The sequence below is a fragment of the Puma concolor genome, chromosome A3 (assembly GCF_028749965.1).
Source record: "Puma concolor isolate L17-30 chromosome A3, mPumCon1.1.hap2, whole genome shotgun sequence".
NCBI lineage: Eukaryota > Metazoa > Chordata > Mammalia > Carnivora > Felidae > Puma > Puma concolor.
The window spans coordinates 82,406,566-82,434,021 of record NC_141669.1 but is presented as its reverse complement, the minus strand read 5'-3'; the positions used below and the strand labels follow the sequence as shown (position 1 = coordinate 82,434,021).

Here is a 27,456-nt window from a genome sequence, read left to right as displayed (position 1 = left end):
TTAATTAATAATTCTTTCCAGTATCCAATGAAGCAGACTTTTAAAAAGAATATCATGACAGATCAAGCTAAATTGTTTGATAATTACAGAAGTATGATTTCTTCATTAGCAGCTATCAGATACAGCTTTCCATAATTCAAACGTTTGAACACTAAACTGCAAATTTAAGAGATGGGAAGAACTGTAGTGGTCTGGTCTCATCTGCAGAAACATGTCTTTAAAAATAATTTTTTTGTTTATTTTTGAGAGAGGCAGAGCATGAATGGGGGAGGGGCAGAGAGAGGGAGACACAGAATCCGAAGCAGGTTCAAGGCTCTGAGCTATGAGCAGCTCAAACCCACAGAGCAGTGAGATTCTGACCTGAGCCAAAGTCGCTTAACCGACTGAGCCACTCAGGCACCCCTGGAAACATGTCTTTAATAGCAGAGAAAGGAATTACCAAGAAAAAATAGAGAACTGCAACACTTTGAAAGCTTCCTTTGATAGGCTTTTTTTTTAGATATAAATATGATAGAAAAGGGTCAAATATTAGCAGAATGTTTGCTGAGACATGAAATTGATAAAATGCTACTTGGAATATGGGAATGTAATGAAGAAAGGGTAAACCAGAGAGATTTGGTTTAAGGTTAGTCATATTTATGGCAGTAATCATGTTCCCACTAACAATTGTCATAAAAGCCATTTGTTCACAATTACTGTAGAAACAGTTTTTTTTTTTTTTTAACTTTGGAAGTCCCAGGCAGCATGTGAAAGAAGCAGTTTGACCATGAACGTGAAGCACTGTTGTCAGCCGCCTGCCCAGGTGCTACTTCTGGGTTTCCCGCTAGAACACCACAAAGGGCAGGAGGAGATGTGCAAAAACAGGGCACCTTGGACAGGTAAACTTCCTCACATGCTGAAGTCTGGGGGATCTTGAATATAAAAAGCCTCTCCTGAGAGCTTGTCTCCTGCAGTCACTGAGGAGTGATGACAATAAAAGGCCGAATTGCAGTGTGCCCATCAGCAGTTTGCTCTCTGTGGGGCACACGATGACAAAATCTCCAGAAGCGAATCACTGGTCTGACCTCAGTAACCTCAGGATTGAAGCTTTGCACTTGGGCAGGCTTTCTCAGAGGGGTCTGCTCTTCCCAAAGAGAGCTGATATTTTTAGAAGAAAAAATAATCAGTGAATTGAAGGCATTGGATCTTAAATTGAGTAGTAAATACCTGTCTACATACTTTGCAGTCTACTTGCTGCATCAGGGACTGCTAGAATCAGAAACAGAAATAGGCCTTCAAGAACAGGTGTGTTCCCACTGGGATGAAATACCCAGTGTAACCAAATTCCCCAAGAGGATAGCTTAATTGGCAAGTTTCTTCTTTTGAGCACATTAAAGTTTATTTGCTCAGTGAAGGCTGAGCTTAAATCAGTATGTGTATGTTATTAACGAGAACCTGAGGTAATTACATGTTTGGTCAAAAGCAGTCTCTTTGAGCTCAGCGTAACCCAATTTGTGATTTACAAAGCACAGGATGCTGGCCTGAACCAAAGTGAGTCTTATATATAACATACGCTGTGCTTCTGTGATGCAACAACCAATTAGAAAAGCCACCTACGCCTTTCCCAGTTAATTTCGCTTTTGAAGTTTTAAAAACATTTCATTTTAAAAGATACTAACGTAATTCTTATAAAAGTGAAATTTCTACAGTGTAAGCCATTTAGCTAGATTTGCCTTTATTCTAACAGCAAAGTAGAAGTTGTAAATTGAAAAAGGTATATGGATCACATTAATTCAGTCCATTTTTTTGAAGAGGTGTAAGCTTGTATATTATGGGCTAATGAGAAACCTGAGAACACCAGCACTTTCGTGGGGCTTGGCTGCATAGGTATTGGATCCCAGGACTGTGTTTTTGGAAGCATTTTAGGGATGGATTTCCTGATCAGAACAGTAGTGATTGCATAAAAACGACAGACCAGATATAAAGTGAAACCAACAAAATGGTCTTAGTACCTAGGTAGAGTGTGCAAGAATTTTAAAGAATACGTAAAAATATGCGTTAGTTTTCCAGATATCCTTAAAATGCTAAAGTGCTGCCCTTCAAAATATTATTTAAAATAAGCACGTGAGCCATTGCTTTCCATGAGAATCATTACAAGATAAAGTAGTGGTACACACCACTTAAAATTGTGGGAAAGTGTGTACTCTGTAAGAAAGGTGAGTGATAACTGTTTCTTTAAAGTTGTTTAAATGTATAAACACTGCTAAAAGAATTAAAGTAGTTGTATCTTGGGATCTGATTAATTTTGAAGCATTTTTTCTTTCTACCCTATGGTGTAACTTAGTGCTGTCTTTTTACAGGTGATTTGAAGATACTACAACTAGAAACCGGAACTAGAAAACCCAGAGAATTCAAGATATGTTACTTTTAACATGGCAGTCAATTGAACTACACTTAAAAGTTGATTACAGTTACTGAATCCCAGGACTATAGTTGATTTCAGGTAAACTTTCTTCTACTTTTAAACATGTTTAATGAAGAACCTCTTGCTGGTGTTTAGATTTTTTTAATATTTATTCATTTTTGAGAGAGAGTGAACAGGGGAGAAGCAGAGAGAGGAGGAGAGTCAGAAGCAGGCTCCAGGCTCTGAGCTGTCAGCACAGAGCCCGGCTGGTGTTAAATGTGAACCTGACTCACTTTTGGGGGAGGGGAGGGGGGTAAAATGTTCCCTAAATATAACTACTGTTTTTTGTTAACTATTTAGATTTGGAAATCTTTCCTCTTTCAAGTAAACACCAATAGTGTGATCTTGGAATTTTTAGCAATAGTCTATTTGCAGAGTCCAGAATTTGTAAATTCACCAACTGAATTTATCTGTAACCCTCACATCAGGATGGGCAGTGCTTTTTGCAAGTCCTTTGTGGACACGTACAGTGCAGTGAAAATTTTGAGGCATGTGACACACTTTTTCCAATTGAGGTTTAGTAAGAGGACACTCTGCCTTCTTGTTTCAGCTCTCAAAGTGTCAACAGTGTATCCTTCTCCACTATGTATTTAGCGTCTTTTCCAAAATTTTGTACCTTGGTGATTTTACAGTTTAAAATGGCCCCCAAGCATAGTGTTGTCTCCTGTTCTCAGCACATGAAAGCTGATGTGCCTTATAGAGAAAGTACATGTTAGGTAAGCTTTGTTCAGGCATGAGTTAATAGTGCTGTTGGCCAGTGTCGTTCAACGTTATCAGAGAATCAGTAGGTCCTGGAGCCCTTCCAACAGTCGTCCAAACTTTGCCATTCCCAGAAGTATCTCAATAATACTTTTGGAAGTATTTGGAAGTACTTTTGGAAGTAATTCCCAAACCTAATAAGGTAAAACAGTGATGCCCACTTATAGGTATGGAAATCAAGGCTGTTACTATCATTTTGGATGTCTTAAAGGCATTCCTCTAGTACACTGGCTTGGGTTCTTAATTCCTTAAGCAAATACATTTATAAATACCTTTCATAAGATTACATAAGACATAAAATTTCTTATAAATCTAGGAGTACTGTTTTTTTGCTGGTATTATAAGGTTGAAACTCCTCTTTAAACCAGTAGGCTCGGTTTCCTTTAACTTTCGCTGAGGGTTAAATTGGAAGGTGAATTCCTGTTGAATAGATTACTTCCCTATAAAGAGCAGGCTTTGGAAGTACCTCAGTATATGAGGAATTTTTCATGCTTTCTTCAAGTAAAAAAAACACATAATACAGTTCATAAAAAACTTTAATGTAAGGCACTGTTGTCCAAAGTTAAATGAGGGATAACAGCCCACATGACGCCAGCCACCTTGTCCTCCTCTACGTCTCAAACAGGTCATCTGCCCTAGCACAGGCAGCAGGGTACAGACTGTACATGACAGTTCCTCAGTGGTGATGTTATCTCCCAAAACATGGACTAATATTTTTCCTTTAAACAAGAAAATAACTATCTTAGACTAAGAACTGAAGAACTAATGAACAGCTCAAGAGGAAAAAAACAGAACACTACACCAGCTATTATAGTCTCAAAAAAGGTTTCTAAGAGTTTCCATGTTTCTAAGAGGTCCAAGGAATGCATGTATTCTGTTGTCTATTAAGTCCCCATGACAAGAAAGGATAAAGCTAGAAGCATTTCCTTGGTTCAAACTGTGCTTCAGGAGGCGGTAAGGGCTATACGCATAAATGGGTTCAAGGACCAAACTTCTGTTTGCCCCTTGATTCAAAAACACTTAACTGATTTCACCTCAAGGGCAGTATGACAAATTCTTAAGAATGTCTTCATTTACTCTCATTAAATACTAAAATATCAGAACCTTAAGAAAACTGGGATTCTTGATTTATCAGTAGCCTGTAAGTTGTGTTTTAAACAAAAACAGGCACCTTGGTTCTACAGTGCTAAAGACCGCATCTACTTTTTTGCAGGAACTTTTTTTGGATAACTGCTAATCCTAATCATCAGCAAAGACACCAAAATAGACACATTTTTCTAAGTTCTTACCAAAAATCCATTTCAAGGAAAAAGTCATCCAGGAAGGGAAAATTTTGCTTTAAGTAGATAAAGTAGTGTTTATATGCATTAGGCCAAGCAATCCACTCAGGGTTCTAACAGTTTAAAAATTAAGTCACAATATAGCTGAATAATGAATATGGTGGTTCTGATGAGGTATTATTTTGACATTTTGGTCTCGGAAGGTGTTTCTCCAGTGTCCAAGGTCTTCAACAATCGGAAAAGGCCAGCGGCTTCTCGTATCCTGCTGAATTCAATACAGAATGCCTGCACTTCTATAAACAAGTCCTGCACGTTAATTATTTTGTTACGGATCAAGGACTGGAGAAAGACACACACAAGACGCACCAAACGATTCTGAAAAAGAGAAAGCAAATTTAGTGAACCCGTTTTCTTGGCAGGTATTTATAAAATTTACAAAAATCTCTGCTACTTACCTGCATATATTTATCCTTAATTTGTTCACAAGTAGAGATGCAATTTGATATGTAAAGGTGAATAAATTCAGGAGGTAGATCAACAGCTGTAGTGAGTCTGTTTCAGAAAGTTAAAAAGTTAGGGCTGTTACAAAACACTGTTACCCATAAAATATAAAATTCCTCTTTGGTCATTTAGTCAAAATTTCTGATAGATGATCAGTTACCTACTTTTAAACATACTTATGCAAATAAGCCTGAGTCACCCACTTTGTTAGTCAATGGCACTTCATTTTTTAAGTCTATACTTAGCATTACATTACACATGAAAATTACTCATAATTTTGAACACCACATTTCTGTGTTCTTGGTTGAATCCTAATTTGTAGTTAATGGTCTTCAAGCTCTAGTAAGTAACGTTAACTAAACCTCAATTACATGTAAGTGCTGTGCAAGGTGGTAGGTCCAAGAAGGTATAATTTTTAATAAGTATAATTAAGGGCTAAAATGAGGGGTTTGCAAAAAGCAGTGTAAATGAAAAAACAGGAAAAGCCTTAAAAGGTCAAGTGGCCTAAAACTGAAACCTTGAAGTATTTCTTATAACCTAGCAAGTGATGTGAGAAAAAGCTGGGATCTGGGATTAGTGTGGCACATTCAGGAACATGGTGGTAGAGATCCGGATGGAATGTGACAGAAGGCATTGGTGGCACATTAGTGTCTCCACAAGGAAAGCTGGTATTTTCTGAAAGATTCTGTGGAATATTTTAAGGAAAACAAAAAGATGGGAATTACATGTTCAAATAAAGGTATGCTATGCTAGCTATACAGTATGAATGTCCAAAAGGAATTCTAAACTTCTTTGACTACAGAACCTTTCCCCATAAAGCACCAAGGAACCAGTGCTCTGAGAAAAGTGCTGTGGTCACTTGAGGTTGGGGGGGGAGAGGGGGAGGAGGGCGGGTGGGGGGGCACAAGGAACAGACCTCATCCTTGAAATTATTCTCTAGAAAGAATACTACTGATAAAAAGATGTGGTTATTCTTGGACTAAATACCAAATAGCTGGTGAAAACAGTGCTACAAGAACATAGTGAAGGGGAAAAAGCTGGCACTGAGAGGGCAGTCAGTCCAAGGATGGGAGCAGAAGCAGCCCCAGAAGGAAGTGAGTCTGCACTGGAGGGAAAAGCCTGAACAGGAGAATGCAGACACACAGTAGTGTATTTTCAACAAACAGCTGACCAGTTTTGCCAATGACAGAAAATAAAGTTGAAAGCCTCATGCCTGCCTCCTCTCTCTCCCACCCCAGAAAGAACGCTCCTGTACACATACTTGTGATTACTTAGTTTTTACCGGCTGATAAGCTTAAAAGGGCAGCCTTCAGTACAATTTCAAGAAGGTTAAAAAAAAAAAAAACAACTAAAAATTTGTTGCTAGTTTTTGCCTTCTGGCCATTTAATCAGGATCTAGATTCACACCGCCCCTGCCACCCACCCACACCTGATCAAGTATAAAAACTTACCGATTTACAACTTCCATTGAATGCAAAGACATGTCCATGTTGACCAGAACCGAAAAATACTCTGTGATCTGGCTTGACTGCATTAACTTCAGCAGCATTTCTATAGCAACTAGAGGGTTGTTTTCCACTAAGTCTGGAAGTTTGGCTGGAGTGAGGCCAATATGATAAACGAGTTTGGGGTCTTTTTCCAATTCACCCAGGAGCTAAATACAACCAAATTTTTAAAAAGAGAGAGGTTCTTAAATCAGATATTCTCTTTCCTGCCTACAAAACCAAACTATAAAATAATCTACATTGAACCAACTTGGTAAATTTCTTCCCTGAAACCCATCATAATCTTGTATTAATTTTTAAATTTACATTTAAGCTGTGAAGATATTAAAATGCAGACACCTTCAAGACTAAAAATGCTAGTGATCCCTTTCCAGGGCATTAAACCAGCCTCAGTATGGTCTGGTTGGATAGAATGCTGTGTGGACTGTAACAGTATCCTCCTTAACAGCTTTGTAGGCTTTTCCTATCCTCTGTTATAACCAAAAATTATCTTAGTTGCCAACCAGTTCTCCAGAAAAGCACAGACCACAAAGAACTGAGAACAGGGGAAAGAGTGCAGCCCAGGCAGAGAGCAGACACTCAAGGAGAGAAGCATGACGGGAGGAGATCGCTGCCCTGTTGTGGTGCCTCACGGCAGGACCGTACAGTTCAGGCCCTACTCATGTGATGCAATCTAAATAAACACCTTCAAAAGCAGTTCTGCCAAATAAGTGGTTTTTCTTACAAATTCTCTATGTTCATTCCCCTACCTGCCTGCATATACCACAGTGGACTGTGTTTTAGGATGGCCTAGCAAACAAAGTGAACTACGAACAGCTGTTATTTGACTCTGAAAGTAACATTTTCAGTGGTAAACTGGATTGGAAGTGTCAGTATGTCCTCACAAGTTCCACTGTTTAAGTTTGCAAAGCTGGGTAAAATTCACCAAACAGAAACCACCCACCAGGTATCCTTGCCTTTCCCCGCCCAGGGGAGTCTTACACAAAGAATAGCAGGGGCTATTCTAAATTTCAAATCCACCACTAACCAGCTGTGTGACAGTGGCTAGCTTACCTTCCCTAGGTCTCATTTTCTTCCTCCATAAGATGTTAATCTCACCCTCAGTAGTTACTGTCCAGCAAATGTAACAAAATATGCAAAATGCCAAAAATGTGAGATCCATCCTACTCCTCCTCTCCCATAGTCAAAATGGCCCCAAATAAGTGTTGATACATGTTGAGTCATCATCAGTCTTTTTCCACCAGAGTAAAATGACCAGAGTGGGAGGGGCAGAACAAAGCTCCAGAGATCCAAGACTCCTTGGATCCAAAACATTCTTATTGCTGGCTCCTATCGGCAGGATCATTTTATTGGTCATTTATCATGTGAAGGATTAAAATAAAACACCTACAAATAAATACATACCTGTGTTTGTTGAGGAGAAGATAAGGGGCTTTTGAAGGCTTTGGCCATTATTCGCTTGATCTCCACACCAGTGCTATTCTTGACACACATTGATTTGTCCCATTGAATCGCATGGTCAGGCTCTGTTGGATTCAGCCAAGCCAGCTCATCCTCACAAATGTGGAGTGGAGGTGGTGGACGAATAAACTCTGGCCGGAAATGGCCTGTAACGAGAGTAGGAATGTTTGCTTCGATCAGGAAGCTACCATCTATGCACATCTGTATAAAGATAACATGATAAAACTTGCAGACTTCAAAATCCAAAGCAGAGATGACATAGAAAGTCAGGGTTTTATTCAGAATGCCAACAAAATGAAACACTGATATAACATTATTATTCCAGAGCCCAAATCTACTTTTCAGGAGAGATGAAGGCATTACCATGATCTGATGATTTTTAATTCAAGCATGATCACCACTGAGAAGCAAAAGGATACAACTTCACATACTGGTGAGAGTTCTGATGGGAAAAATGAAATGCTACTTGATCTCACTCTTCCTATTCTTAGTGACCGGTATTTTTTTTTTTTAAGTAGGCTTCACGAGTGCAGAGCCCATCGTGGGGCTTGAACTCACAACCCTGAGATCGAGTCCTGAGCTGAGATCAACAGTCAGACACTTAACCGACTGAGCCACCCAGGTGCCCCATTAATTACTATTATTTTATTCAGTAGTAGTGAATAATTACTATTATTTTATTCAGCACTACTATTTGTGGTTTTTTCTTTGCATCTTCTAATGTTGAGGTGGCAAATTATGTGTAGATAAAATGGCAGGGAACAAAAAAGTACAGTTGGCTTGACATTCCCAAATGAATCCAGAGACTTTCATAAACCCCTGAATTCACAAATCCCATATTCATTTTCATAGAACAGTAAAACAACAATAGGAAAATGCAGTGATTCTACCTCAATTGTTGTATGAAATAAGACTGAACCCTAAGTTATAAGCCCAAGAAAATAAATGCTGGCTGGGATTTTTGCTGAACAAATTTCATAACTCACTCTGGTTTCCACACAGGGCCTCAGATGGCTTATTCTGACCATGGGTCCTAGCCCCTGCCAAATTTGAGAATGGTTTGTTGAAAAGGTTTTCTGGCTAAGAATCACCAGTTTATCTTCTACTCTCTCTTCACTTACATCCAGCATTTTACATCTAGTAGGACTAGCATCTCAATCTCTTTTCAGACCACTTATAAAAAGAAAAAACTTTTAACACCTCAGGAGAAGCACTACTTATATGATAATGAAAACATTCCCAAGAAGTACGTACGTTTAGCCAGACTCCGTATCTGATTTGCTTTTCACATACTTTTCTGGTGGCTTACGCAACACACAGTAAGCAAATATTAAATGAAAACCAGTATGTGCCATGGGGCTGTCAGGCACACTTGTGCTCAGCTTAGACTTCAAATATTAAACCCATTTATGTCAAAGATCTAATAATGGCATTAAAGTCATGTAAGTTTTAAACTCATGGTGACACTATAATTTGGAGAACATTTTCTTATCCCTAAGGATAAAGCATGCCTTCATCACTAAAACCACATAGAAGCCTGAATACAAAAGTTAATAAATTACAGAAGACTCATTTCAGTAAAATCAGAATTTGTATCTTCAGGAATGCTGATAAAAAAACTTGAAATGTAATTTTATTAAAGAACACAGACCATCACTACTATGTTCTACAAGACACTATAACTGGGAAGTGTCTCACTGAATTCAAGTTTAAGCAGCAACAAAGGTAACACCATGTTTTAGAAAACCAAAAGTCTCAGGATGCTGGTAAAATAAAACCAAGTACAAAAAAGTAATATACCTACTTTCAATAGGTGGCTTTGGTCCACTGACTAAAGCTTCTGTGATTTGAGAGGCAACTGAGCTGTCAAATCCAGAATTAGAAGAATCTGGGTCTGGGTCACTGAGAATACTAGGGAAGCTAGCCTTACTTTGGGTTGGCAATTCAGACTGGCGTTCTGAAAAAGGGTAAAATAAGAGACATTTTTAAATTGAGGGCAACACAAGGAAAGTGAAAAAACTAACTGGGAAGAGCTGTCTGCAACATATGAACAAAGGGCTAGATTCAGAATATAGACACATCCCCCCTCCCCCACCAATACAAATCAGCCAGGAGCTACAAAACCCACCAATAAGCCAGCAGCAGCTGCAACCACACTCTCAGCCAGTTGTGCTGGGGGGGGGGGGGGCAGCCACACCTGCCAGAGCATCCCCATCTGCTGCAGACCAGTCACAACAGAAGGGTACATAAAGCCCATACAAGGGATATCCATAGTGCCGGACTGGTGATCAGGGGGTATTAAACTAATGGGCTCCACAGGACATTTTCTATATAAGGCCACTACTTTCAAGTCCAAGAGATGTAAGTGACATACCTAATATATAGAAACACAGAGTCAGACAAAATGAGACAGAAGAATATGTTCTGAACCTCAGAAAAGAACTAAAGGAAACATAAGCAATCCACCTGATGAAGAGTTCAGGTAATGGTCATAGAGATGCTCACACTGGACTGGGGAGAAAAGTGAATAAGCTCAGAACTGAGCTGAAGAATACAATAACTGAAATGAAAACTAGAGAATAAATAGCAGATGCAAAAGAAAGGATCAGCGATCTGCAAGACAGGGTAATGGAACACACCAAGCACAACAGCAAAAAGAAAAAAAAAATTAATGAGGATAGGTTAAAGGATTTCTATGACAACATCAGGTATTATAAGGGGTCCCAGAAGAAGAGAAAAAGGGGCAGAAAACTTATTTGAAGAAGTCATTGTTGAAAACCTCCCTAACGTGGGGAAGGAAAGAGCCAGCCAAGTCTAAGATGCTCGGAGAACCCTACACAAGATGAGCCCAAGAAGGTGCATATCAAGACACATAATTAAAATGTCAAAAATTAAAAGATAAAAGAGAATCTTAAAAGCAGCAAAAGAAAAGCACATAGTTACAAGGAAAACCTCAAAAGGCTATCAGATGTTCTTTCAGCAGGAACTGCAGGCCAGAAGGGAGTGGCATGATATTCAAAGTGCTGGTAAAAACCCTACAATCAAGAGTACTTAACCCCAGCAACGCTAGAACTCAAAATTGAATGACAGATAGTTTCCCAGACAGACAAAAGTTAAAGTTCATCACCACTAAACTAGCCTTACAACAACTGTTAAAGGGACTTCTATAAGTGAAACAGAAAAAGCCATAATTAGAATAAAATTATGAAAAAAAAATGCACTGGTAAAAGCAAATGCATACTAAAGGTACTAGATCACTTATAAAGCTAGTATGAAGGTTAAAAGACAGAAGTAGTAAATTAATTATATCTATAATAATTAGATAAGGGGCACAAAATAAAAAGATGTAAAATATGACAATATATACATGTATGTATACATACATATACATACAATACATCCGTAAAATACAGAGCCAGGGGTGAGGTGGGAGAGTAAAAACATAGTGCCTTCAGAATGTTCAAACTTAACCAACCATCAGTTTACTTTAGACTGGTATATACAAAGAATATTATATATAAAACTCATAGTAACCACCAACCAAAAACCTGTCACAGATACATAAAAAACAGGAATCCAAACATAATACTAAACAAAGGGATCAAATCACAAGGGAAGAGAGCAAGAGAAGAACAGAGAACTATAAAAACAACCAGAAAACTAACAAAATGGCAAAACATACATATCAATGAATACTTACTTTAAGTGAACTAAATGCACATTTACTTTTAAGTCAAAAGACAGTGACTGAATGGATTAAAAAACAAGACCCATTTATATACTTCCTACAAGAGACCTGTCCGATGTCAAACATCAGATCCAAAGACACAGACTGAAAGTGAAGGTATAGAAAAAAAATATTCCATGCAAATGGATGGGGGGGGGGGGGGCGGGGAGGAATACTTATACAGGACGAAGTAGACTTTCACAAATTTTTTTTAATGTTTGTTTATTTTTGAGAGACAGAGCACAAGTGTGGTGGGGGGCAAAGAGAGAGGGAGACACAAAATCTGAAGCAGGCTCCAAGGCCCTGAGCTGTCAAGCACAGAGCCCATCGCAGGGCTTGGGCTCAAACTCAAGGACCACGAGATTGTGACCTGAGCTGAAGTCAGAGGCTTAACTGACTAAGCCACCCTGGTGCCCCAGGACAAACTAGACTAAAACAAAGACTGTACCAAGAGACAGAGAAGGGCATTATATAATCATAAAAGGGACAACCGAACAAGAAGATACAACAATTGTGCATATTTATGCACCCAACATAGGAGCACCCAAATATATAAAGCAAATACTAACATGAAGAAATTGACAGTAATACATAATAGTAGGGAACTTTAACACCCTACTCACATCAGTGGACAGATCCTCTAAACAAAAAATCAATAAGGAAATAGTGGCTTTGAATGACACACTGGAACAGACGGATTTAATGGATGTATCTGGAACATTCCATCCTAAAAGAGCAGAATACACATTCAAGTGCACATGGAACGTTCTCCAGAACAGATCATATATTAGCCCATAAAACAAGTCTCAACAGATTCAGAAGGATCAAGTCATACCATGCATCTTTTCTGAACACAATACTACAAAACTAGAAATCAACCACAAGAAAAAAACTGGAAAGACCACAAATACATGGAGGTTAAATAACATGCTATTAAACAATGAATGGGCCAACCAGGAAATAAAGAAGCACATGGAAACAAATGAAAATGAAAACACAAGTTCAAAACTTTTGGGATGCAGCAAAAGCAGCTCCAAAAGGGAAGTTTATAGTAGTACAGGTCCACCTCAAGAAGAAAAATCTCAAACAACCGAACTTTACACCTTTAGGAGCCAGAAAAAGAAGAGCAAAACCTAAAAGCAGAAGGAAGGAAATAATAAAGATTACAACAAAAATAAATGATCAAGTGGAATTTATTCCTGGGTTGCAAGGACGGTTGAATATTCACAAATCAACCAGTGTGATACACATTAACAAAATGAAGGATAAAACTGATATGGTTATCTCAATAGATGCAGAAAAAACATTTGACAACATTCAACATCCATTCATGATTAAAAACTCTTACTAAAATGGGTATACAGGGAACAAATCTCAGCATAATAAAGGCCATATATGACAAACCCACAGCTAACACCACACTCACTGGTGAAAAGATGAAAGCTTCCCCCTAAGGTCAGGAACAAGACAGGCATTTCCACTCTCACCACTTTTATTCAACACAGTACTGGAAGTCCTATCCACAGCAGTCAGACAAAAAAATAGTCTGGTAAGAAAGAAGTAAAACTTTCACTATTTGCAGATAACATGATACTAACCTATAGAAAAACTGAAAAGACCCACCAAAAAACTGCTGCAACTGATAAACTCACTAAAATCACAGGATACAAAATCAACGTGCAGAAAATCTGTTGCATTCTAATTTTTTTTTTTTTTAACATTTATTCATTTCTGAGAGAGCACAAGGCAGGGAGAAGCAGAGAGAGAAGGAGACACAGAATCCGAAGCAGGCGCCAGGCTCCAAGCTGTCAGCACAGAGCCCGACGCAGATGTCAAACTCACGCACCGCGAGATCATGACCTGAGCCGAAGTCGGACGCCCAACCGAGGCACTCAGGTGCCCCTTCATTTCTATACATTAGTAACAAAGTAGTAGAAAGAGAAATCAAGAAAATGATCCCATTTACAACTGCACCAAAAACAGTAAGATAACTAGGAATAAATCTAACCAAAGAGGTAAAGACCTGCACTCTGAAAACTATAAAGCACTAATGAAAGAAAGTGAAGATGACACAAAGAAATGGAAAGACATGCCAGGCTCATGGCTGTGAAGAACAAATATTATTAAAACGTCCATACTACCCAATCTACAGATTCAATGCAATCCCTATTAAAATGCCAATAGCATTTTTCACAGAACTAGAACAAATAATCCTAAAATTTGTATGGAACTACAAAAGACCCCCAGATAGCCAACGCAATCTTTTGAAAGAAGAACAAGGCTGGAAGTATCATGCTCTTGGATTTCAAACTAACTGCAAAGCTACAGTAATCAAAATAGTATAGTACTGGGACAAAAACAGACACACAGATCAATTAACAGAATAGAATGCCCAGAAATAAGCCCATGCTTATATGGCCAATTAATCTACAAGAAAGGAGGCAAGAATATATGATTGGGGTAAAAGACAGTTTCTTCAATAAACAGTGCTGAGAAAACTGGACAGCTACATGCAAAGAATGAAACTAGACCACTTTCTTACACCATACACAAAAATAAACTCAAAATGGATAAGAGATCTAAATATAAAACTTGAAACCATAAAACTTCTAAAATAAAATATAGGCAATAAACTCTTGGACATTGGCCTTAGCAACTTATTTATAGATAGGTCTCTCCAGGCAAGGGGAAAAAAACAAAACAAACCAAACTGAGGCTACATCAAAATAAGAGCTTTTATACAGCAAAGGAAACCATAAATAAAAAAGCAACCTAATAAATGGGAGAAGCTATCTGCAAATGATGTATCTGATAAAGGGTTGATATCCAAAATAAATAAAGTACTACAACACCAAGGGGAAAAAAAAAAAACAAAAACCCAGATAATCAGACTTTAAAATGGGCAGAGTACCAGAACATTTTTCCAAAGAAGATACACAGGTGACCAACAAACACATGAAAAGATGTTCAACATCACTGATCATCAGAGAAATGCAAATCAAAACCACAGTATGACCTCACACCAGTCAGAATAGCTAGTATCAAAAAGACAAATAGCAAATGTTGGTGAGGATGTGGAGAAAAGGAAACCCTTGTGCACTGTGAGAATGTAAACTGGTGCAGCATGTCTGGAATACAGTATGGAGGTTCCTCAAAAACTAAAAACAGAAGTACCACAGGACTCAGTAATTCCACTTGTGGATATTTACCCAGAGAAAACAGAAACACTATTTCAAAAAGACATAGGCACGCTTATGTTTATTGCAGCGTTGTTTATAATAGCAGGATATGGAAGCAACTTAAGTGTTCATCCAAAGATGAATGGATAAAGATGTGGTATATATATACACAATGGAGAATTGTGAAAAGGAATATTAAAAAAGAATGAAATCCTGCCATTTGTGACATGGATGGACCTAGAAGTTATTCTGCTAAATGAAATAAGTCAGACACACAAAGACAAATACCATATGATTTTGCTTCTGTGTGTAATCTAAAAATATGAAACAAATTAAAAAAAAAAAACAGAAACAGACTCCTAAAGATAGAAAACTGGTGGTTGCCAGAGGGGAGGGAAGGAGGAGGATGGGCAAAATAGGTGAAGGGGATAAAGAGGTACTAACTTCCAGTTTTAAATAAATCATGGAATGAAAAGTACAGCGTAGGTTATACTGTCAATAATGCAATAACTTTGTATGGTAACAGATGGTAACTACCCCTAACATGATGACCACTGAATAAATATGCAGAACTGTTAAATCGCCATGTTGTACACCTGAAACTAATGTAATATTGTAGGTCAACTATACTTTAATGTCTTAAAAAGTCAAATCAGTGTTTTAAAAAAGAAATAATGGGCTGACTTCAACAAGCATTTTATTTCAAAAGGCTTGGATGGTCAATAAACATCTGAAAATATGTTCAATTCCATTGGGGACAGGGGGTGGGGAAATCAGTCAAAACACAAGATCCCCTCCAGGTTAGCAAAAATTAACATCTGAAATTATCAGATGTAGATAATGTCACGTAACTTGCACACTGGTAATGGGAATGAAACATGGCACAGCAAAATCTGGAAAATAATCTGCCATTAGCTAGTAAAGTTTTACATGTGCTTATCTTTCCTGCTAGAAGAAACTTTCATATGTACACTAGGAGAATGTACCAGAATGTTCATGGCAACATTATGTCCATCAATAGTAAAATGGATAAAGAAACCACTACCATTATGTCATCAACATGGATTCATCTTACAACCCACACCCAAAAGAACACTGTATGATTCCACATGCACATCAAGTTGAAGAACATCCAAAGTTAAACTATAGGCATGCAGTTTGGAGGGCTATAAAGTAAATCATGAATGATTATCACAAAAGTCAGGTTAGTGATGGGGAAGAAAGGGAGCAGCGAGTAGGAGAAACACATAGGGAGCCACAAGATCCTGAAACAATTCCATTTCTGAACTTAGATAATGGTTGCTCCAAGGTCACTTTATAATTCCTTAAAATGTACATGCTGGTTTTATGAAATTATGTATTTCAGATTTTGTAATTTTGTAATTTCAGATTTTGTAATTTCAGAGCTAAATTCCTAATTCCTTAAAGAGCTACCAGTGTTAATAAAAGACCATCGATCCAATGGAAAAATGGCCAGACATGAAAGATGCCTTAGATCTGTAACCACATGTTCAACTCATTCAAGGAAAATGCTAATTAAAATTATCCTGAGATGCCATTTTCTCATCTCAGATTACTAAAGCACAAAAAATTAACATACTCTTGACCAAAATGCAAGGAAAAGGTTTAAACTGGCACATTGTGTGGTAAACTAGTAAGTGCAAGTTGTCAGGAATTTCTAATAAAACCTCTAAAATGAATACTGACATTGTTAACAGGGTAAAAGTGCCCCTTATAGTTACTTCTGTTTAACTTGTCTGCTTGTTTATTTAAAGTTTAAAAAAAAATGCAAAGGCATCCTCCATAAACACACCTCTGGTCCATGAACCCTACCACAAGATCTATGAATTGAGGGTCTCTGCAAAGATCATCTGTGTGTAGCCAGCTCCAGAGAAGACAGGTGCATCACTTTGTTTTTGTTTTTTGGTACTTGTAAAAATGAATGGATTAGGACATCTTCAATCTGGGTAGGGGACAGCAAGCAGCAAGCTTAGCCACTGTGCCCAATTTTCTCAAGACTAACGTGTTCTTTTCTGGGCTTGATATACTTTAAAACTTTCTCACAAACTAACTCAAGTCATCCCAAGGGAAATCAGATTCTCACTCTATTAAATACAAAACTAGAACCCTCAAAATATCTATCCCTTCTGAAGGTAAGGTGACTGAAATTGCCTATCACCTCTGTACCCAGCTTTCACATTATCTTTTCAAAATTGTATTTTATTTCTGTGAATAGATTGTATCCAGCACTAGTGACCAATAGGTATTTTTGTGTACATTCAATCTTAAAAGCCTTAAAAAGATTTCTCTTGGTTTCAGAAAATAACCACTGTTATATTGTTGATACCCAGGAGTTAAAAAGTGAGGTTCAGAGGTTCAGAATGCTCCAAGGAAAAAGGAGTTTATTGAACAATGTCACCTTATGTAAGAAACCAAATGTCACAGATGCATTAAATCTAAGAAGGATGGGAAACTGTCAAAATTAATTAATACTGCAGCTCACTCAATCACAAGATCAAGGGTTCAAAAATTTGCCTATATATTAGAATTTCCCTAATGAATCACTCTCAAGTGGTTAAGACCCATTCATCCATATTTTTGCTGAGAGCAGTTAAACAAAAGGTGCCTCTTCTTACCTTCCCTACTTAGAGATGCTCTGACCATCCAGATCAAGAAAGTCCCCCTATTTTCTATTACAACATGGTTTTGCTTCAAGAAAACCCATTCATTCGTTTACACATGTAACACAGAAGGTGCCAAAACAATCTTGAAACAGAAGGAAGGACACAGCAGAGGTTTCATATGTCCTGATTTCAAAACTTCCTACAAAGCTACTGTAATCAGAAGTATAGTAGAATCCAGACAGGCAAAGCAATTATTATAGAATAGAGAGCCCAGAAATAAACCCTTCCATATATTGTCAAATGATTCTCAACAAGGGTGCCAAGACAAATTGTTTGGACTATTCAGGGTCCCATGGGATTTCGTATGAAGTTTATGGTGGGTTTTTCTCTATCTGAAAAACACATTGTTGGGATTTTAAGAGAAATTGCATTGAATCTGTAGATCATTTTGACATCAGGAAAAAATTTTTAAACAGACTAAATTTTATCCAGCATTCTTCTTAAATTGGAAACACAATCAATTCAGGTGAAAACTCAGAGTGAACTTCTGTGCCATATTAACAAGGATCCAGTACTGAAGCTGTTTTTCACAGAAGTTATTAAGCTTTTAGCACAGTTACAAAGACCTTCATTTTAAGTGGAGAAGCTCATAAAAAAAAAAAAAAAAAAAAGGCGGCCTTGTGCTACCACACAAGAATACCCAAACCACTGATTCCTCCTTACCAGCCAAGGCTAACTGAAGCCCACTAATGTCCACAGACTGGCCCATATTTCCAACATCCATCAATGCGATCTGTCGAGGTGTTTTTTTGAAGAGTTCCCTTGGGGGTGCCAGCATCAGCTGGGAAAGAAAAAACTTTTCTGGTGGAGTTATAGGAGGTAAAAATCCTGTAAACAGAAATGTATAACAATTTCTCCAATGGTTATTTTTTAAAATTAACTTGACTCTGGTAAAATTAGCATTTGCTACTTGCTATTTCCATTCACTCATTTTTAAAAACAAAATTAAGTTTCAGTGAACCAAATATATACATTTATGAAAATGTAATTAAATATGTCATTTGAAATTCTATTTGTGGCAATATCAATGAAACTTAAGGTTTTTTTACCTGTATTTCCAACATGCAAAGGCTAAAGCTTACACGTGCAAGCAAAAACAAAAAAGCTACAGTGCTCAGAAATGCTCTTCTTGGAGAGCCTGGGTGGCTCAGTCAGGTTTTGATCTCATGGTTTGTGGGATAGAGCCCCAGCGCAGAACCCTCTTGGGATTCTCTCTCTCCCTCTGCCTGTCCCCTGCTTGTGCTCTAATAAGTTTTTAACATTTATTTATTTTTTGAGAAAGAGACAGAACGTGAGCAGGGAAAGGACACACAGAGAGTGAGGAAGACACAGAATCCCAAGCAGGCTCTAGGTGCCCAGCTGTCAGCACAGAGCCCAACTCAGGGCTCAAACTAACGAACCATGAGCTCATGACCTGAGTCAAAGTTAGACACAACCAAATGAGTCACCCAGGTGCCCCTCAAAATAAATAAGGTTAAAAAAAAATGTTTTTTCTTCTGCTGCTGCAACTGTACAGGTTGAAGAGACAAGGAAACATCATTAGCAGGGCAAATACACTTCTCACACCTGCTTCAAAAAACAGTGAAGCTACAAAATTCCCACCGTGCCAAATGCTGTCCCCTTTTGTTCCATATCCAGTGGTTCACCAAGCCTCATCCATTCCCCGGGGGCACTGTCCCCAGACTCTGCTCCCTCCTCTCCTCTCCTGCCTGAACTACAGGTCAGCCTTCCTAATTTCCCCAGCTCCCAGTTTTGACTCCTACCCACCCATCACCCAGTTCACACTCCCACTTACCACCTAGTCATATTTTTATGTACACATATGCTCACAATACTTAACCTGTTTACACAGGATTAAACCCAAACTTCTGCACCATTTTAAGTCCCTTCATAATCTAATCCTGACCCACTTGCCAAATATCATCTCTCCCCTCCAACCCACATATCCTACATTCCAGTTGCACAAAATCTTCCAGGTTTTAGGAGTCCTGATTTCAAAACATCCAATATATCCAGCTCTCTAAGAGTACCTGACAGGGCCACACCCTTCCCTCACACCCCACCCCCACACACACCCCTTACTCCACCTCTAATCACCATCCAGCAAAAACATCACTCCCTCTGAGGACGTCTCCAGCCACACAAGCAGTTGTTCCTCTCTACTACCAAGCATTTTATGTGTGACATCTAATACAACTCTTACTACACTGGTTATGACTACATTTATGTCTCCCCAACCAGACTGCAAGCTTGAGTGAAGAGAAGTCATCTTACTTACCTAGCTCTGAATCTGAATCATCTGAAAAACTTTACAAAAATATATCTATTAGATGTTCACCCTAGACATACAATATAAGTCTTGGTGTTGATATAGCTTCCATTGTCCATTTAAGCACCATCCCTGCTTTAATAATAGTAATGCAGTCTATGGTCTACATCTAGGTTTACACTCACTACATCTGAGAATGACGTAAGTGATCCTTCCTATGCCTAACCTGGCCTTCAGAATACAAAGGGCTCTCTGAATAAACCCCGCAATGTCCCCATTCCCTGCTAAGGGACTCAGGATGGTAGGTTTTGACAACCCATAATATGTTCCATTGCTTTCTGGGCATTCTGGAACTCCCTGAAAGCCTAGTTCAGAACTAGTACCCTAAAAGGGCATCTTATCCAACACAAAGTTTGTCCCTCTTACGTAAGAGCACTGCAGGAAACCAACTAGAGGATGTTTTAGATCCAAAGGGGGTGCCACGCATGAACACCAAGTGGCCTGCAACGTAGAAACCCTCCTGTGCCATGAAAAACTTCATGGTATTACTTCAAAATCCACTGCCTTCACTTTTAACTCCCTGTATAGTGGCCTCTACCCACACCGTGTTTTGCTCATTTTCTCACAGGTTGAGTACTTTAAGATCAAACTGTTTCCCACCTCTAATTACCTGCTTCCCCCAGTACACTGGTCTCTGTCTTAGTCTTCCAAGTACCCTTATCACTAATCACCATCCCCTCTGTGCCCTTCTGCTTTCCTGGCTGAGTCTTCTCCCAAAGTCACGTCTCAAAAGGTATCTCTTTGAGTTAAAAAGAAAAGGCAGCCTTGAATGTAACCCACAGATCTGATCTCACCAATGCTGCACCAATATACATTTTACATAACGTCCAGTAGTCATGCGTTTCCTAACTTAGGCCGTAAATTTGAGACTACCTTTTATCTTCTGCTCCCATCACATTATCCCAGGACACGCAACAAACCAACGAAGGTGGCTGCAAAGTCCTTAAACGCCGTTTAATGTCTATTTCCGCCCAACAACTTCGAGTTCTGAACGAGTTCTATTTACTTGACTGAGACTTAAACCAGGAGCGGGGTGTCATTAGTTACAACGTCACACATCTCAAACGGGCTTAACAAGAATGAAGCGCGACTGAGTTGCTAAAACTCTCAAGCCCCACTCAGCTGCATGGTTTCATGGCCTGTACAGTTGAGAGGAATAATCTGCGGTGCCCTGAATCTGTAATTAAGCTACCAATTCTCCATATTTGGGGGGGGGGGGAGAGAGAATAGACAATTTCAAAAGGAGACAATGTCACTTGCGGATGAACTCGCACAAGGATAGGTGGAAAGTTCCCAATCTAACCACAGCGCACATCTGGCTTCGGAAGGGACGGGCTGCCCCGGCGTACCTGAGAGGGGCGGCCTATCGGGCTCCTGGCCGCCGCGAGCGGGCGGCGCGGGGTTGAGCAGGTGGGCGAAGCTGGCGGCGAAAGGGTTGGCGGCGAGAGGCTCGGTGCGATACATCTCCCAGAGCAGGTAGAGCGCGGTGAGGCGTTGTGCCGCGCTGGGCAGTAGGTCCGGCTGCTGTAGCAGCATGACCAGCACCGAGCCCAAGCGGAAGTGGTCGGCCTTGCTGAAGTAGTGGTGGAAGGCAGTGGACAGGCCCTCGAAGGTGCTGCCGCCTCCCGCCTCCTCCGAGATGATACTCAGCAGGCTCGAGAGCTCCTTCGGGGTCAGGCTCATCCTGCCCGCGGGCCCCCCCGGGCCTCCACTGCCCGGCCCGGGGCCGCCTGCTCCGCCTCTGCCGCCGCCGCCGGAGCCTCCCGGGCCGCTCCTGGACGCCGACCCCGCCGCTTCCCGGGCACCCCTCTGCTCCGCGGCGGTGAGAAGTCGGCCAGACGCCGCGCTCACCCCGCCGCCGGGCATCAACCTCGACCGCCTGCCCTGCTTCCCGGCCGGAGCGGCCCTGGCGCCGGCTCGCCCCGTCCCCACGGCCGTAAAGCGCGCTGTTACACGACAGCGTCGCAAACAAAACACGTCGGAGAAGCCAGACAGCGGCAGAGCGGTGGGGCAGCGCCGAGCGAAAGCGAGGCCCGCTGGAGCGAGGCCAGGGAGAGGATCCGGAGACGCTGGGTGGGAAGTGTGAAGAGGCCGGAAGCGGGGGCGGGGCCTGCGGGAGGGGCGGGCCAGCGGGGTTCTGGCCTCTAGCGGCCGTGGGACCACCCGGCGCTGGGGGCGAGATCTGCACTTCCGCGATCCCAAGCGGACCTCCTAGGAGCTCACGGGGCAGTGCGTGGCAGCCAACGGTTCCGACGACCGTGGGCCACGTTATCGTGTGGAAAAATGCGTCTTAGACTCAAAATGGTTTTCTTAATATAACATACGTGATTGTTCATGATTTTAAACTGTTTAAGTGCAAGTAACTGAACAAGGACATTTCTCATAACCAAAGTTAATTTCGTCTCACATTTTTTTTGCACAAATGGAATCTTACTGCACTTGAGTTTTTGTACATGGTTATTTTAACAGGATATTGAGAAAATTTTTCCAGTTAATACTCATTTACAAAATTGTTATGCGACTTTTTGCTTTCTCTGCCCTAAGGCTGATTCTGGCCTTGAGTGTGCGTTGTTAAGGCGCTGGGGAAACTTTAGGAATAGTAGCTCCAGGGGCCCCTGAGTGGCTCAGTCCGTTAAGCATCCAACTTCAACTCTGATCATGATTTGGCAGTTTGTGAGTTGGAGCCACCAGTCTCCCCACCCCCTCCTCTGCCCAGGGCTCTGCAGTGACAGCTCAGAGCCTGGAGCCTTCTTCAGATTCTGTCTCTCTCTCTCTGCCCTCCCTTGCTTGTTCTCGCTCTCAAAAATAAATAAACATTAAAGAAAAATTAAAAAAGAAAAAAGAAATGTAGCTTTCTTGACAATGTTCTCTAATTAAAAAAAAAAAAGTAGCACCAGCCCCCAAAGATGACGGCCCAAGTATTTAAAAAACAAAAACACCTCCCCAGGTGACTAATGTGAACTCAGGGCTGAAATCAGTGGTATTCCCCAGACTTGCCCAGCCCCCTCCCTAGACTTAACGAAATCCTAAGGGATTTCTGCCAGGCAGGTTAGGGAAATCCGGTCTGCACTACACAATGATAGCAACTCAAGAATCATCTAGTTAGGCACCACCTTCATCTCAAGTAAAACTGAAGGAAGAGAAATGGCCGGGTCACCAGGTATGCAAATTATGAAGGCTGCTGCAATCTACTGCTAGATTGTCCACTTGAAAGATCCTGCCAAAACATTTCTAACAGCAGCAAATACTATTTGCTAACACCTGGACCGTTGGGAAACTGACTCAAACTAGCTAGAAAATACTCTCATTTTCTTTTTCTTTTTTTTTTTTTTTTTTTTTTTTTTTTTTACTGTGGTAAATAAACCTTACTGTGTTTGAGCCATTTTGCATTTTGGGCTCTCTTTGTAATAGCAATCAGTACACATATCTAGGTTTTACTTTTCTTTAAAGATGTTTCAAAATATTTGAACATGCTACCCACCACCATCACCACCACCAAAAGAACTAAATACTTTTCTTTTCGTAGGACTGATGAGGGAGCTATAGAGCAAGCTGAGGGCAAAGCACAAGCTAGCACACACACACACACCCTACCAGGTGGGAAACGTGTGAGATTCCTCAGGTATTTCAGGCTGCCCAAGAACAAAGGAAAGTACAGAAAACAAATGGTTAAACTGATACAATTACCAAAAAAAGGAGGATCTTACCAATAGCCTAAAGTCCAGGAACTCCCTACTGTCATAAAGTCAACGCTTTGCTAGAGGGAAAAACAACCTTAGCTTGACATTAGCTAGGCCTCCAGTAATCTGTGAGTCTTCTTTAGCATATAGAAATACCTTTATAAACTTCCTCTTGACTTTACTTCCCCCATCTTCATACTATGTAATCAGTCACTCTTCACAACCCCAGTGAAGCTCTTTCTGCCCACAGGTCCTGTCTCCGTGCTTTAATAAGATCACCTTTTTGTGCCAAAGACGTCTTCGAGAATTCTTTCTTGGCCATCAGCTCCAAACCCCACCATCACCCCAAAACCCCATCAGGATCATTTTCAAAATTAAGATGATATCCAGAGTTTCCTACATGTTCCCTGAAAACAGTTCTCAGGTCCTGAATTAGTTTCCTGGCAACAAATAATGACAAACTGGGTGGTTTAACACAATAAAAATTTGTTTCCTCACCGTCCTGGAGGCTAAAAGTTCAAAATAAAAGTGTGGGTTGGCAAGGCTGTGCTCCCTCTGAAGGCTCTAGGGAAGAATCCTTGTCTCCGAGCTTCTGGTGGTTACCGGCATCCTTTGCCTTATAGCTGCCCCATCCCCATCTTTGCCTCTGTAGACACATAGCCTTCTTCCCGGTGCGTCTGTGTGTCACATGGCTTTCTTCTGGGGACACCAGTCATTGGATTTAGGGTCGACCCTAATCCAGTAGGACCTCACCTTCACTGATTATGTTGTCAAAAACAACCTCTCTGCTTCCGGGCCAGAAGACAATGCGAACAGAGTTTGGGGTAAAGAGGAACAATAGCTTTGGGGTGCCTGGATCGCTCAGTTGGTTAAGCGTCCAACTTCGGCTCAGGTCATGATCTCATGGTTCATGGGTTCCAGCCCCGCATCAGGTTCTGTGCTGACAGCTCAGAAAGAGCCTGCTTTCTATTTTGTGTCTCCCTCTCTCTCTTCTCCTCCCCCGCTTGTATTCAGTCTCTCTCTGTCTCAAAAATTAACATTAAAAAACAATTTTTTTTAAGAGAGGAACAATAGCTTTATTGCTTTGCCTGGCAAAGGAGGCTGCAGCAGGCAGCCCTTGAAAAAATGCAAGCCTGACCCATTCCCCCTCCCTGAAGGAAAGGGCGGGGAAGGGAGTTATTGGGAAATAAATACAGGGCCTGGCCAGTTTCAACAGGAATTGTGTAGGTGCTGCCAACCTCCAGAGTAGTTTTCAGGGTGGTACCAAGTTCCTGATACAAAAGGCTAAGAAGGGAGGAGGGGAGGTGTGTGGAAGAGAGGAAAATGGTTGCTTTAAAATCGACCTTTGCTGAAGCATTAGTGCAGCCATTTTGATTTTTGTGCAACTTTATGCTTTTACGCGGTTTCACTTACATCTACAAAGATTCCATTTCCAAATGAAATAACGATCTGAGGTTCCAGGTGGACATGAATTTTAGGGAGACACCATTCAACCTACAAGACGCTGAGGGGAGGATTGCTGGCCCAAAGTTCTTCAAGCTGGACTAATAATTAAATTTACCTGAGACAGGTTAACAGTAGGGAAAAAGCCCCAGAGTTTTATTACATGGGCACGGAGGTCCACTAATGAAATTGAAACCTAAAAAAATGATCAAGGCAGTTTTCATACTTTTTAGACAAAGAGACAATATATCTATGAGGCATTGACAAGACAAGAAAACAACTTTGGGAACTTCAATTGTTGCAGGCTTTTTTTTTTTTTTTTTTAACCTCAATACCTGTAGTTCGTTGTCTTGCTTCTTCAAAGAATGAAGAGGTGATGGGGCGCCTGGGTGCCTCAGTCGGTTGGGCATCCGACTTTGGCTCGGGTCATGATCTTGCGGTCCGTGGGTTCGAGCCCCACATCGGGCTCTGTGCTGACAGCTCAGAGCCTGGAGCCTGTTTCAGATTCTGTGTCTCCCTCTTTCTCTGACCCTCCCCTGTTCATGCTCTCTCTCTCTCTCTCTCTCTCTGTCTCAAAAATAAATGTTAAAAAAAAAATTAAAAAAAAAAAGAATGAACAGGTGAGCACCACAAAGAATGAGCAGCAGGCAAAAATTCATTAGAGTATAAGAAAGTAAGAATAGAATGAAAGCTCTCTTTACAGAGAGAGGGCATTTTGTTTTATAGGGTTTGGGTCGGCCCATTTCCTTCCCTCTTGCGTCTTCTCAGGTTCTACTCTTATTGACTAGGTAACTCTAAATGCCTACTCATTCCTTTTTGATTCGCTTGTTTCTATTGTATGAGGGGTGGCCTATGGCTATACCATTCCCATATATTTTATGATCTACTTATTTAAGTATTTTGATTGTCAGATTCCTGAGGGGAACCTGAGGGGGAGTAGGTGGTGTCTGTTACATTCTTAAGAGGAAACTTACGGCCCAAAGAGGTTTGCTGTGGTCAGCCGCTCCCAGCATTGTTCCAAAATATGTGTTTTTCCCCACCCAGGGAGGGACCTCAGGTCCTAACCTTTCCCTCTCTGCCTATTTTATCCTCTCTTTTCCTATTATACAATTAGTAAGGAATTCCACACAGAATTTGGGCTGGGGTAGTACAGTAGTAAAAAGTAACAAGTGTTGTTGGTACAGCCTTCATCCCTCTAAATTTCCCATCTCTGATGATAAGGGTGGCACAGGAAGGTACTTCTAAGGACGATTTCAGGGGGACAGAGGAGGTCTAAGTGTCCTACACAGGCTGTGTCTAAGTAAATTTTATTTTAAATAATCAATAGGCCAATTTTGAGTGGCCTACCCTTGGCCTCCTCAAGGCCCTAAGTTCTCCTGAGCTTGTGTCTCGATAGTTGCTCTCCTTCACACCCACCTCACCGCTGCCCTTAAACTTGACACCAGCATTTGGGGATTTAACAAACACTGTTTTGAGCTCCTAATATGTGCCAGACAGTAATATTAGGCACTGTTGAAACGTAGTGAATGAGAGATCAAGCCCTGCTCTCATAATGCTTAGGGGAGCTTGGTGACCTCTTGGTTAGCCTCACAGTAACTATCTGTGCAGTCTAGAACCCCCCACTGGAGAATCACCTCATCCTTTATGATAATTGACTTTACCAGATAGTCAAACACCCCACTGAAACTGATTTAAATTCTTTCTAAAATGGATCACATGTTACCCTCTCTTCAAATGGAGTATGTAGACACAATTTAACCCTGCTCCGATCATGCTCTGATACACTAATGACAAGGGCCAATTAGGCATAAAGAACTATTTGCTGTATTCAAAGTGTCCTCCAGTGGCTATACTTTTTTAAATTCTTGGGTCTGTCTTCTATAGTTTTTCTATTTCTCTCATCCCTGTTGGATTGTTGTTATTCTCCCGCAAGAGTGAAATGAGCCTTGCAGTTGGGGTTCAAATATGAGTGATACAGTGAGAGGGTGTGTAGTTGCTGGAAGTTTGATTCTGTGACACTGTTTAGAAACTTTTCAGAACATTCACTGCTTCCTTGCTGTGCTTCAGGTAGCTGAGGTCGATGGACATTTGGCTTTCATATCTGAGCTAAAATCTTGCCAGATGTTTACTTCTGTTTTCATCCTTTTGTAGAAATCCTCATGCTGTTTTTCCACTGCTCCCTATTCTGGGAAAGGCATTTCCCTTTCAAAGGCAGCTGGAAATGTGTAGGAGTTTGCTCAGGCTGCCATAACAAAGTACCACAGACTGGGCGGCTTAAACAACAGAAATTTATTTCTGGCAGTTCAGGAGGCTAGAAGTCCAAGATCAAGGTTGTCAGTAGGGTCAATTTCTTCTCAGACGTCTCTCCTTGGCTTATAGATGGCCATCTTCTCTTTGTATCTTCATATGGTCTTCTGTCTGTGTTCTAATCTCCTTTTCTTATAAAGACACCAATCACAGTGGAT

The 27,456-nt window shown here is 40.5% G+C and overlaps 1 protein-coding gene and 1 non-coding gene across 3 annotated transcripts; one reads left to right on the top strand and one right to left on the bottom strand.

Annotated features, from left to right (window-relative positions):
- The first annotated feature begins 955 nt into the window (after positions 1-955).
- LOC112869755 (small nucleolar RNA SNORD89) lies at positions 956-1,070 on the top strand. The gene has a single exon (XR_003224412.1). It is a non-coding gene; the product is annotated as a small nucleolar RNA SNORD89 (small nucleolar RNA).
- Positions 1,071-3,720: 2,650 nt separating this feature from the next.
- On the bottom strand, positions 3,721-21,873 carry CNOT11 (CCR4-NOT transcription complex subunit 11). 2 transcript variants are annotated; one of them, XM_086701353.1, is made up of 7 exons: positions 21,218-21,856; positions 18,203-18,367; positions 9,754-9,906; positions 7,893-8,095; positions 6,435-6,637; positions 4,938-5,034; positions 3,721-4,857 (listed from the first exon to the last, which is right to left on the bottom strand). In XM_086701353.1, exons 1-7 carry the CDS (start codon positions 21,732-21,734, stop codon positions 4,660-4,662), a joined length of 1,536 nt encoding a protein of 511 aa, XP_086557479.1. In that variant the 5' UTR covers positions 21,735-21,856; the 3' UTR covers positions 3,721-4,659. The 2 variants fall into 2 exon arrangements, with proteins under 2 accessions (XP_086557479.1, XP_086557480.1); XM_086701354.1 differs by lacking the exon at positions 9,754-9,906 and having other exon boundaries at positions 21,218-21,873.
- Positions 21,874-27,456: the final 5,583 nt, after the last annotated feature.